The sequence below is a fragment of the Planococcus citri genome, chromosome 2 (genome assembly GCF_950023065.1).
Source record: "Planococcus citri chromosome 2, ihPlaCitr1.1, whole genome shotgun sequence".
Lineage (NCBI taxonomy): Eukaryota > Metazoa > Arthropoda > Insecta > Hemiptera > Pseudococcidae > Planococcus > Planococcus citri.
The window spans coordinates 2,856,679-2,869,965 of NC_088678.1; the positions used below are offsets into that span (position 1 = coordinate 2,856,679).

A 13,287-nucleotide genomic window follows, 5' to 3' on the forward strand; every position below is an offset into this window, starting at 1 on the left:
ATAACTTGGAATGAGACATTAAAAGCTTACCTAGGTAAGTCGACAAAGTTGAGAGGTATTTGCGGAGGTGTGCAGTGTGCACGGAGTACTATAAGCACTCTACCTAGGAGTCTACTATATACGAGTAAGTTGAGCCAACAGCTTCCTAGATCTATACTCTGTGTATACCTGTATTACCTTCTACGTGGTATAGTGCTAGGAAAGCTCTTCGCGAAGTGGAAGTACGCGGTCTGTCTTTAATTAAATTTAAAGGCTGTTTTATCTCGGGGATAAATTAATTACCCGAAGCTCTTTTCGCTATAATAGCGAACAGTAATGTACTGAAAACACGCCATAAATCAGCATACTGCTCTCGTGTGTTACGCTTATAAAACATTTCGGGTTTGCGACTTCCGTTTTTACTCGTATAGTTTTTGTTTCGCTGCCAGACAGAGAAGCAGATATCAACCGCGAATGTTTCCAGGGTATAAATTATACATCCGTGGTTGGAATATAATATTATTTCGACAATGATACCTTCATTTTAGCCGATTTTAAGAGCACGTTGACTTATTGTCGAGCAAACGTCGTCGACAAATTTTCTTCGAAAGCTCGCGATATACGTTTGGGATTCGATTAAGTGTATCGTGTTTGCGAATAAATACTTAGTTGCGCAGTTTTAGGGTGAATTCTCACGAGCATAGATGTAGAGGTACAGGGTGTCTTATCTTTGAGTGAACCCTTTTTTATAGTAACATAGGCAACTCATCCTCAACTTTCAACACAACTAATTCATCAAAATGAAGTTTCGAGTTATGCTCGATTGCTCATTAGGGCGTAACGCGAAAAAAAATTCGGAGGATTTTGACAAAATTCGATGAAGACCTTTATTTTGAGATTGAAGGTCATGGAAAAATTTTTCCTCTTTTTTGATGTTTTTCAGTTTTGGGGGTTTCATAAAAGAGAACCAACATCATTTGGATGGAGGATCAGAGGGTTTTTTTCTTGAAAATGTGGTTATCTAAAAGTACTCTGCTCAGAAATGAAACATTTTCAAAAAATTTGCACAGATATGAATTTCATAATTTTGTTGTTTTTGATTTTTTTCGACTTTAAGGGGCTTTATAGGGAACCAACATAATTGGGGTGACCGGAGGGAGGGTTTTCTTGAAAAAATGCTTATTCAAAAAGATTCTACCCATAAATGAAAAATTTTCAAAAAATTTCCACAGACATCAATTTTTCATATTTTTTTTTATTTTTTTCAAATTTGGAGGGGGGAGGGCTCGATACAAAAGAGCCAATAAAGGTTTTTTCTTGAAAAGGGGGTTATGTGGAACAATTCTAATGTAGAAATGAGATATTTTCAAAAAATTTTCCTTGATTTTGATATGTTTTCATTTTTTGTGATTTTTTTTAATTCGAAGGGCTTCTTACTAGGGAGCCAATATGGTTTGAAGGGTCGGGGGAAGGCTTTTTTTGAAAATAGGATTATCTGTTTAGAAAAATCCTGACGCAGTAAACAAAATTTTTTCATAAATTGGACGTTTTTTTTTCATTCAAATTTTTTTTTTACTTGGGGTGGGGGCTACCAGCGCAATTTTTTTTTACAGACGAGGAAAATAAATAATAGGGAATCATTTTCTCACCCGAGGTTGACAACTTTAGAAGAGGGAGGGGGAAAATTTCAACTTTGCAAAATAAGGTACACCCTATTAGACACAGAGGTGCCATATTTTTCGGCCATTGCTGCCAATTAAAAAAAATAAAATAAATGAATGAATTTTTAGCTGTTTTTCTCAACTGTTTCGTATTTATTTTTGCATGAAGTGTTGCTCAAACTACCTTGCTCTTGTTTTCAATGGTGTAGGTAATCATGAGTGCCTGATAAGCCTACACTGCGATAATTATTTTCAATCCCTAACCTTCGAATTTCTTGTAAATCTTGTAACATTGAGCGATAACCCGAGAATTTTATTGTATATTTATACCTACTGATCACGATGTCGGCTACATCAGAAACGTTTGTCGAGTTTAGTAACCTCGGAATCGATTTTTCTGCATTCGTAAAAATTTTCCAAATCGCGTAAAATTTACGAGTATGTAATTATTTTTGATTAGGGGGGGGGGATAATTTTACCCGGCAGTGTACTCTGTAGAGGTCAGAAAAAATGTAAATTACACCAAACCTCTTAAAATTTTGATCTGTCATAAAATTGGTTTTAGAATGTTGCACTGTTTGTGTTGATTTTCTGCAATTAAATGTTGTTATATTGATCAAAATGTTGTGAAAAAATCTCATTTCTGGTCCAGAGCATCCCGTTCAGAATTTACATGTTTTTCGCATAGTTTTATCTCACGTTAAAAAAATCTTCCAAATTGTACTTTAAATATTATGTATGTATTCTGTAATTGGTAAATAATAATGGAGATTACATAAATATTTCACTAAAATGCTAAATCATAGTGGGCCCTGAAAATATGAAAATCTTGATTCGTTGTGGTAAATTTGAAATGAAATTAGTTCAGTATCTCAGATGTAATGGTACAAACTCCATTTCTGCTATCTGAAAGTAGAGGATAATGAATTCATAACTTTTGGTCAGTTTAATTTATGAATAAACGTTTTAAGAACCTAAGGTAAGGTAAGGACAGTATTTTTCAGAATAGGTAGGTAGATATAATTTTATTTTCAAAAAAATATTGTCAAGAATTCACAAAAGAGGTAAGTATCCCAGCTGACACAAACTTTTTTTAAGTGGACTGATCTAAAAAAAAAAGAGCAAAGCAAAAATACATCAACAGCCAAAATTCCAGGAGCCAACGTAAATTTTTGGACGAATTTTAAAAAATCAGAAGTTCAAAAATTAATTTACCCAAAAAGCCAAAATTTGCTATGTACCCTATTTTTGACCCTTCAAATTAATAGGTAGGAAAATTGTTTTGAGCCATTTTGAGGAGTTCTGGAGCTTTTAGCAGATTTTTTAAAATGTAAATTTTTTCAGAATTTCATGCAATGAGGTTGAAAATCATAAATCTAACAGTCTGAGTCAACTAGAAGTGGTTTCAAATCCTTCTGGATCCTCCAACCATATTTTGGAAATTCTAGATTTTCAAAAAGTACCATCAAACCTGTTCAAATTGACTTGAGAACGTACAAACATAGGTATTTAGTGCTTTTTCGTCATTGAGTGAAATTTTGTGGAAATTACGTTTTTTGAAAACTTGTCAGAGACTGCAGAATTACTTTTAAATTGCCCGAAACCGTTCTTAATCGATGGGTGGGTGGGGGGATAGGTCGAAAATAGGAATAAAACCAAATTTCACTTTGGCTTTTCATTGGTTAATTTAGTAAGATTTAATTTTTTTCCCATTTTTGGCTCAAATTTGATTTTCAATAATTCATCAAAAATCGAAAAATACATTTCAATTATTGAAATTTTAACTGGTGATGTATTTTTGCATAATTTTTCGATTTAAATTTGTTCAGTTCAGAAATTATTTCTGATGCTTGGGATACCGGATAGCTTTATTAGATCTGTAAATTTTGTTTCAAGTGCCAAAAAATGTTGTTTTTTCGAAACAAAAATTCTACTTCTGATTTGGGAAATTCAACAAAAAAAAAAAAAATTCACAGGCATTTTGTTATTGTGCATCGAGAATTTATACTTACAAACCAATCTGGGTCAGTATCTAAGCAGAGCATACAAGCTTCAGCCACATCTGTTGTTTCAAATATCGTATCTTTATAGTCTGGTGCTAAATCTAGATTCGCTGATAAATCAGTTCGAACGTAACCTGGGCTCAAATTCTAGGGGAAAAACATGAAATTTAGTCGTACCTATGTTGAACTTTCACAATAAATCAAAAAACATGATATAAATAAAGAGAAACTTACCGTTACTTTGATAGGGAGATTCCTTTCCGTCACCTCTCGTCTCGTGCCTTCTGTAATCACTCGAAGGGCATGTTTTGCACTGCTGTACAACATGTAGATGTTCGGTTCGACGTGTAGGATTACTTTCCCAGCAACTCTACGGATAGGAAAAATAGAAATTTTATATACCTAGTCAACTAGTTTAGGTATACATTTTCAGTACTGGACTTACGATTAAATTGGAAGGACAAATTTTGAGAAACGTTCCCTCACGCTCTTTCACTCACAAAATTGAAAAACTGTGGTATAAAATAGGTACCTATGTACATTATAGGTGAGATAACCCTTTTTCGTCAATTTTTGTGAATATTCTCAAGTTGGCTGACCAAAAATTCTAGCCAAATAGGAAAAAGATTTTGATGGGTAGCTGATTTTCCTGATTCACTTTACCTGTTTTTGATCCTAATTCATAATCCTAAATTTTCAAGTAAGAGGACTTCTCAACTTAAAATAAATCTAATTCGTCTCGATAAACTTTGATTACCCGATAATATTGATGATATGTCCTGCAGTTGAATTTTCAACCATGTTCTTCACGACTTCTTTCGTACAGAGAATGACTGCCCTTACACTTAAATCGAAAGAAGTTCTCACCTGATCTGATGTAGCCTCTGCAAAAAAAAATTGAATTTGAGCTTCGAAGAGGATTTTGAATTTTTTTCTCAAAGTAACCTTGTATGTATCATCATTATGAGCTAATTTAAGAATAAAAATTATCTTTACCAAGTACGCGAGTGCGTTCGAAGATCATTGCGTTATTCAAAAGTATGTGAACTGGTCCTAGATTTTCGAATATCCATTTCATAGAAGAAATAATTTCAGCTTCGTTGGTCAAGTCACAAGTTATGGGATAAAATTTACCCTTATATTCTTTCGAGTTATCGACTTCATCACGTATTTTCTAAAAATGTAAAAAAAGACACAAATTATTAAAATACCTGTGTTTTAAAAAAAATTGTTTAAGGAATTTTATTTACTTTTTAAAAGTAGATAATCGAATTGAAAAAGTTTTGAAAGTATGAAAGTATTAAAAACTAGTTACCTGAAGTCTATCAGTCCGTCTAGCTATGCCAGCCACATGTACGCCTTTTCTGAGTAAATATTTAGCAATTTCTAAACCACTTCCCGAACTACTTCCGGTTATAACAGCGATTTTTCCAACAAATCTTTCCATTTTTCTATATTTTGCTGACTGTATACAAGGTACACGAATGACGAATGAATTGTAAATTTTAAATGAAAACGTTTGTCGAAATTTTTTTCTTATTTAATGGTATGTAAGTACATATAATTAGAGGCATACTGCGGTATTTGATTAATTATTTCATTGAAGTCTGAATTTTGTGTAAATCTTGTTATGATAAGCGGTAATCATCGAATTGTTTTATCGCGATATCGGGGTCTTCGTAAATAATAAGTTATATGTAAGTTAAATTGATTCTTCCCCTACCTATCTAATCAGAGACATTTTTTCAATGGTGGGTATAAAGTTCTCGGTGCTATTTTTTCATCAGTGGGAAATAATTTTATTCACTCATAAAAAAATTCCTAGATTTTTGGCGAATTTTTGAAAATTGCAAAAAATTTACAAAAGCTTTTTTGAGGACGTTTTTTAACTGTTAAGAAGTATTAACTTTTTTGGACAAAATGAACCAATGCGAATAATTTTCCAATTACTTAACTCGCACACATCAATAACTAATTGATAAATTTGAGGCCAATTTTGGAGCCCTCCGTCGATTTTTAAAATTTCTCTGGAAACTTCGAATCACTTTGGAAGGGTCAAAAATGAACTTTAATTAGCACCTTTAAATGTGGTCTGAGCTAATTGGGAATCCTCTCAACCATTTTCATTCCTTACAAACCTTCTTAGAAAATATGATTTTTTCCGCTCAAAAGTTTTAAAAGTTTCTACTCTCAATCACCGGGCCACGTGGAGAAGATTACAAATTTTGGAAAAAGGCCAAAAAATCATTATCACGTTTTTCAGCGTATTTTCCACAAATAATAATTTTTTCAAAATTCAGCAAGAGGAGGCTGTTGCACCTTCTCTCTAACGCAATTTTGAAATGCACCTTTACCCACTTTTCGATAGAAAAACTCAATTTATCTTTCAGTGAATTGTTCGTGAGAGTATCAGTTCATTTAAAGGAATCATTCATGAACGAATTGACTAATTTTTGAAATAACAATTCCCATACGAACAGATTCATCTTTAGCGAACATTCGCCAACGAATTGATTAATTCATTAATTTATAAATCAATTCATTCGCGAATGATTCATAAAAAATTATTCAACTTGTTCGTGAATGATTTACCAAAAATTAATTGAATTAATCGATTCGTTCGCAAATAAAGTATTCAATTCGTTCGTGGATGATTCACCAAAAATATAAAAAGAATCGACTGATTCATTTTGATTCTCTTTACAGAAAAATATTCACTTTTGAGACATTCTAGAATCTCAAGCAAGTTTTCAATTTTCGTCAGCAATGTCACTTCAATGCGAAGGAACCAAATTGACAACTTTCTCATAACCATTTTAGGTTTTTGCTTGGGAATTTTTTCACTTTCATTCTGAGATTTCAATCTCTTATACCTAATTCATAAATTTTAAAGATGCGCCATTTCACGAGAGATCCTTTTTTGTTCGTCTCAAAATTTTACTCTAAAATCTGTAAGCACCTACCTTATTCCAAAATTCAATGTGTAAAATTCCAATATTGTAAAAAGTTTTATTTCAAAAACAAATGCTACGTAGATGGTTCATATATTTTCAATAATGAAACTGATCAGTTGGCTTATTTTTTGGTTGATGTTCTGCTTAACATTTTTTATTTTCAGATTTCAGCATACTGAGTTCTGAGTTGATCGCAGATGGTTTCAAGCCAATTTGAATGAGCCTCCAGTCATATTGTAAAAAGTAAAATTATCCTTTGTAGGAGCATTTGATTCAAGTATACATAAGATGAAAATATAGAATTCAAGTTTCATTCAGTATTTATTTAGGTAAGCAAAAAGCAATGCACAAAAATTATAATTGAATTAAGTAGGTATGAATAAGAGGTAGTTGAATTGAAGTAACTAGTCTACTCGTACATTAGCAGCAACAGTGTCCTTTTTAGATTAGTATCTCATATTCAACGGCAACAAAACCAGTTCATTTATCTGGAACAAGCAAATTCGAATATAAATTTAAAATGATAAAATTTATTTTATTTTCAAATTCATTCCCCTTCCCTCTCCATACCTTGGTGATTTAATATTTTGTTTTACATTGCGCCCTTAGAGGTAAACTCTAGGGTTAGGTACTTTATCTTTTTCTCGTGATGTTTTTGAGAAAGTTGAATACCGGAAAATAGCAAACAATAATTTTAAATTACTTATATTCCCGGGAAAAAATGGATTAGATCTAATTATATATAAAATGGTTAGATCTAACTAGATATGGAAAATGTCTCTATCTAGATAGATCTAACTGTATATAATTTGATCTAATTATATCCAGTTAGATCTATCTAGATAGAGACATTTTCTATATCTAGTTAGATCTAACCATGTTATTGGTCAATGTTCAGTTTTATACATTTACATGTAGAAGTGTTTTAGTTTAATTTGGATCCTCGCCCTTTAATATGTAGTTTGTCTCCAAAAAATGGGTAGATCGAATTATAATATTGAAAATTATAATTCTCAACAGAAATGTTTTACTTGATCAATTTTACTTAGATGGAACCATGAAAAGTTAATTTGGAAGTTTTTGAGCCTTGAACCCTATATAGGATTCTGCTCAAGACTTTATCTGCGAGTAGCCAAAACGACACACTTTTCAAGCATTTTAGATCCAACTTGATCTTCATAGATCTAACCAGATATAATGAGATCCATTCAGATATAATTTGATCAAATTTGATCTGAACAGACATGTTTGCAAGAAATGCGTTTTAAACATTTTAGATCCAACTGGGTCTTCATTAGATCTAACCAGATATAATGAGATCTATTCAGATATAATTTGATCAAATCTGATCTGAATAGATATGTCCGCAAAAAATATGATTCAAACATTTTAGATCCAACTGGATCTTCATAGATCTGACCAGATATAATGAGATCAATTCAGATATAATTTGATCAAATCTGATCTGAATAGATAATGTTTGTAAGAAATACTATTCAAACATTTTAGATCCAACGATCTTCATAGATCTGACCAGATATAATGAGATCAATTCAGATATAATTTGATCAAATCTGATCTGAATAGATATGTTTGTAAGAAATTCGATTCAAGCTTTTTAGATCCAATTGGATCTTAATATGTATGACCAGATATAATGGGACAAATTTATATCTAAGATTGATCAACATTCAGATACAATTTTATCAAATCTGATCTATGTTGATCAATTTTTAGATCTAATTTGATCACATTAGATATGATCAGATACAATTAGATCTGTCCCATTTTTTCCCGGGTTTTCATTGATTATACTTACAACCACTCTTGGCGGGGTATTTAAACAACTTATGCACGCTTTGGCCACATGTTCTGGTCGCAGTGCCCTTTTTTTAAATTCTTCGGGTACGTCCAGATTTTTGGTCATCTCTGTATTAACGAAAGCTGGACTTAGATCCTGAAAACAATGTTGAATTCGTTTTTTAATGTTCCAATGAAACTTATTACGTAAAATTTACAGTTTCAAAGATTTTTTTCCCTCTCTGAAACGAGTGACTAACATAAATTATTTGAAATACCTACTCACCGTAACTTTGATATCAAGTTTCTTCTCTATCATCTCACGTCTCAGGCCTTCAGAAATAACTCGAAGAGCATGCTTTGTACTCGAAAACAGCATATATACGTTTGGTTTTATGAAAGAAGCTACTTGTCCTAAAACACTGTAAATTCAAAAATACTCGTATGTACTTAGAACCTACTTACTTCTTTTTAGCATTTTGGTTTTGCTCAGTTTCGTTTTTATGGTTTACTTAGGTAAGTACTTAATTGCTTTAAATTTAAATTCAATCGAAAAATAGTAAACTTTCTGGCACACCTGAAGGGTATGAAAAAATTTCACAAAATAAGAGCAAAATATGAAACGTTCGATGGTGATCAAAATTTTTAATTCGGAGCATGTTAAGTAATTAAATGCTCGTCTTTGAGCAGAAACGATGACAAATAAAATACAAAAAAATAATAATTTCGTCACGATGAAAAATAAAAATATTATTTTTGTAACCTAATAAAGATGGTCGACCATCAGTTATATATATATCTACCTGTTGATATTGATAATATGTCCTGCTATTTTGTGGGCTGCCATATGTTTTACTGCTAGTGTGGAACATAAGATCACTGATTTGACATTCACATCGAACAAACCATCCACCATTTCCATTTCAGCATCTGAAGAACGATGAATTCCAAGAAAAAATTGTCTTGTATTATACTCTTAAATGGAAATATGAATCAAAAATTTATTATATTAAAAAAAAATTAGTACCTGTTATGTAAACGTTGTGCATAACTGCCGCATTATTTACCAGGATATGAATTTGACCCACATTTTCGAACGCATAATTGAACGCAGAAATTACTTCATCTCGTTTGCTTACATCACATTGTAAGGGGTAGAATTTACCCTTATACTCCGAAGAATTGGCCAATTCTTGTTTTAGTTCCTATAATACAATCGTGAATAAATATTAGGTATGTACATACATTGTACTCGTACAATGCAGCTTATATGTAGATCGCTCAATAAATAGTTTTGACAATCTTGTAATAATTAATTTCTTACCTCAAGTTTATCAACTCGTCTTGCTAAACCAACTACATTAATACCATATCGTAATAATTGTTTAGCTATAGCTTCACCACTTCCTGAACTGGTTCCTGTAACGATGGCAGTTTTTCCTACGAATTTTTCCATTATTATATGTAAGTCTAAGCGGAGTTCTCGTCGCGTCAAAAGTTCGATCACTTGCACTGAGATTACAAACTGTGTGCTTTTGGTTTGAGATTTCTTTCTCGCGTAAACATAAAAAAATTTCAAAACACGTGACCTTTCGAGCGATATCGTTTCAATTACCCACGACCAACGAAATTATTTTCATATTGTTTAATTCCGCGAGGAAAAGGCCTTGAATTTTTGTACTCGTAATTATTTTGATCTTAATTTAATTGTCGGCGCGGTTGATAATTTGACAGAAAAATTTTTATTTTCAATTTGGGGGAATGGGTTATCTAGGGTCACATGTTGTTCAATTACCTCTGCATTCATGTTTCGGAATATTTTTACGATAAGTTAATTGCTTCTTATCTTTTCTGGATGCCGGATTGCCGGCTGGTACATACATCATTTCATTAAAAATAAAACAAAAGTTGTTGAATGGATAAAAATTTTGTTCTGTTTGTATTTACTCGTAATACCAATGGTATTTTAATATAACAGTTCAAAGTCGCTGCAGCTTTCCGAGAGAGTTTTATTTATTTATTCGAGTAAACAGGAGACATACCTATTTTTGAACCTTCTAACTTTGGTCTGAGAAAAGAACAGGAGAACGATCTGGCCCGAGTGAAGCAATGAGCGATAACTTGAAAATTTATGATTCGAGAAGTAAAAACTGGTGGTGCCAGGAATTAAAAACTGCAATCCTTTAACGCAAAAGGTCCTTTAAAAAATTTAAGAAAAATAGCATCATGGAAAACCTCATTGATTTCAAAAAAAAAAAAAAAAATGTGCTATTGCCTGTAGGATCAATCTATCTAAACAAAGAGAGATGAGCTGGAATAAGTTCATGTTGAAAATCACTCAAAGCACATCAGTGAAAGAAATGTGGAAAAAAATTCGAATTTTAAATGGATGTTACATACCAACTGAAATGTCCTAAATAACTGATGAAAATTTAACAATTACCTCTCTTCAAGATGTGACCGATGTCCTGGCCCAATCTTTTGCAAAGGTTTCCTCTACAAGCTCTTATAGTCCTACTTTCCATATGATCGAAGCACAAGCTGAAAATGAAACCTTTGATTTCTCATCTGAAAACCTAGAGTCCTATAACACCCTTTTTTCTATTCAAGAATAACTATACTGCTTAAATCACAACATAAAGGACTCATCTCCAGGGCCTGATGACATCCACCCTCACATGTTGAAATATTTGGATGAAAATGGAAAAAATGACCTATTGAACTTATATAACAAAATTTGGACTACAAATTCATTTCCTCAAACATGGAAAAGTGCTATTATCATTCCCATCCTAAAACCAGGTAAAAATCCTCATCTTCCTTCTAGTTATAGACCCATTTCCTTAACATGAGTCCCTTGCAAAATCTTAGAAAAAATGGTTATCAAATGACTAAATTGTTCATAAAAAGCGCAAACTCTCTTAGTTCCTTTCAAAGTGGATTTAGAAAAAAAAGATCTACACTAGACCATTTTTTTAGCCTACAAAATGAAATTAACACTGCTTTTCAAATAAAGAATATGTACTTTCAGTGTTCTTTGACCTTGAAAAAGCATTTAATAAAGCTTGGCGCTACAAAATTCTCAGAAAATTACACTCCTTTGGAATTCGTGGACACTTGGCATACTTTATTCAAAACTTTCTAACAAATTGTTCTTTCAGAGTTCGCCTAGATAACACTCACTCAAAATCTTTTGAAATTGAAAATGGAATTCCTCAAGGTTCTGTTTTTAGTACAATCTTGTTTCTGATACAAATCGATGACATTTGTGATGTTATAACTAAGCCACACTCTTTAAGAATTTTTGCAGATGACTTGAACATCTCTCTTACAATTAGATCTAAAAACATCAATCTTATAGTAGAAATAATTCAGGAAACCCTAAATCAAATTGAAAAATGGGCTGAAACAAATGGTTTAAGTTTTTCAAAATCTGAAACACATTGTGTACTTTTTTCCAAAAAAAACAAATAAACCCAAAAGCTACTCTAAAATTTAAAGGTCGCTCCTTGGAGTTCAAATTTTCTACCAAATTTCTCGGACTTACTTTTGATAAAAAACTAACTTGGACCCCCCCCCCCATTTTCTAAATGTAAAATCAGAACTCTTGAAACGTATCAATTTATTAAAAGTAATTAGAAACCCTAAATATAACCCTTCCTGTAAATTATTAATCCATCGTCTATATAAATCTCTCATATGCAGCAAAATTGACTATGGTAGTCCATGCTTTACAAAAATTTCCAATAAAACAGCCAATATCTTGAAAACTGTTCAAAATTATTCTTTACAGATTTGCATTGGAGCTCTTTACTCCTCACCCATTGATAGTATCTGCTGTGAAGCTGCAGATCTACCCTCAAATTTCTGAAAATCACTAGTAACCAATAAATTCATTACATCAGCCTCAACTAATCCATCACCTCCTCTCCAAAATCTTATCTCAATATTCAGCTTCAACATTTCCAACAAAATGACAACCCACTTACTAAGTTCAAATCTGAAATAAAAAACCTTGACATTGATCTCAAAAATCTCGTTCAAAAACCCATAACCTACCCTCCTTGGCTATTAAAACCCTTACAAATGGATTTTCAACTGAGAAATTATCCAAAAGGAAACCATTCCCCATTAGAAATCAAAAGCCACTATCTTAAACTCATATCAAACTACACAGAATTCAATTTATGCTTTATTGATGGTTCCAAAATCTCTAACCTACATACATGATATGATTTCTCAATAAAGGGAAAAATTTTTCAATTTTAAAATTCATGAGGTCTCTTCAATATATACTGCCGAACTTCTTGCAATTCACCATTGTCTTTTGAACATATCCACCACACAGCTTGAAAACAAAAACTTTTTAATACAAAGTGACTCTCTTAGTTCCTTGATATCCATACAAAACATTTTTTCGGATCACCCTATTGTTCAAAATATCCACAAAATTCTGCTAGATCTCCAAAATTCAAACCGCACCATCCATCGTATGTATACTCATGGTCATGTCGCCTGTCGGCATTGAAGGAAATGAAATTGTTGATACCTATGCTAAATCAGCCACTAACCCCCCACCCTGCACCATTTTCACCACTGACGATATAAAATCCTTCTTTACAGAAAACGCTCACTCTAAATGGCAAAATTTCTGGTCATCACATACATCAAACAACTCTTTCAACACAAAAAAAAAACAATTTACCCCTGGAAGAACCTTGATCACCTAAACAGAAGAGAAGAAATAATTATAACCCATCTAAGAATAGATCACTCTAAAATCACCCACAGCCATCTCTATCAAAAATTCCAAAACCCCACTGTCAATTCTGTGAAAATGAACCTACATCCATCCAACATTTACTATTCACCTGTCCTAAATTACAGCAA

The 13,287-nt window shown here is 32.3% G+C and overlaps 1 protein-coding gene across 1 annotated transcript; it reads right to left on the minus strand.

Annotated features, from left to right (window-relative positions):
- Nucleotides 1–2,358: 2,358 nt before the first annotated feature.
- LOC135838231 (uncharacterized) lies at nt 2,359–10,107 on the minus strand. Its single transcript, XM_065353855.1, has 12 exons — nt 9,722–10,107; nt 9,425–9,602; nt 9,201–9,327; nt 8,684–8,819; nt 8,417–8,554; nt 7,063–7,085; nt 4,959–5,178; nt 4,640–4,817; nt 4,401–4,527; nt 3,878–4,013; nt 3,653–3,790; nt 2,359–2,546 (listed from the first exon to the last, which is right to left on the minus strand). The coding sequence occupies exons 1-12, from the start codon at nt 9,851–9,853 to the stop codon at nt 2,505–2,507; spliced, it is 1,575 nt and encodes a 524-aa protein (XP_065209927.1). The 5' UTR covers nt 9,854–10,107; the 3' UTR covers nt 2,359–2,504.
- Nucleotides 10,108–13,287: the final 3,180 nt, after the last annotated feature.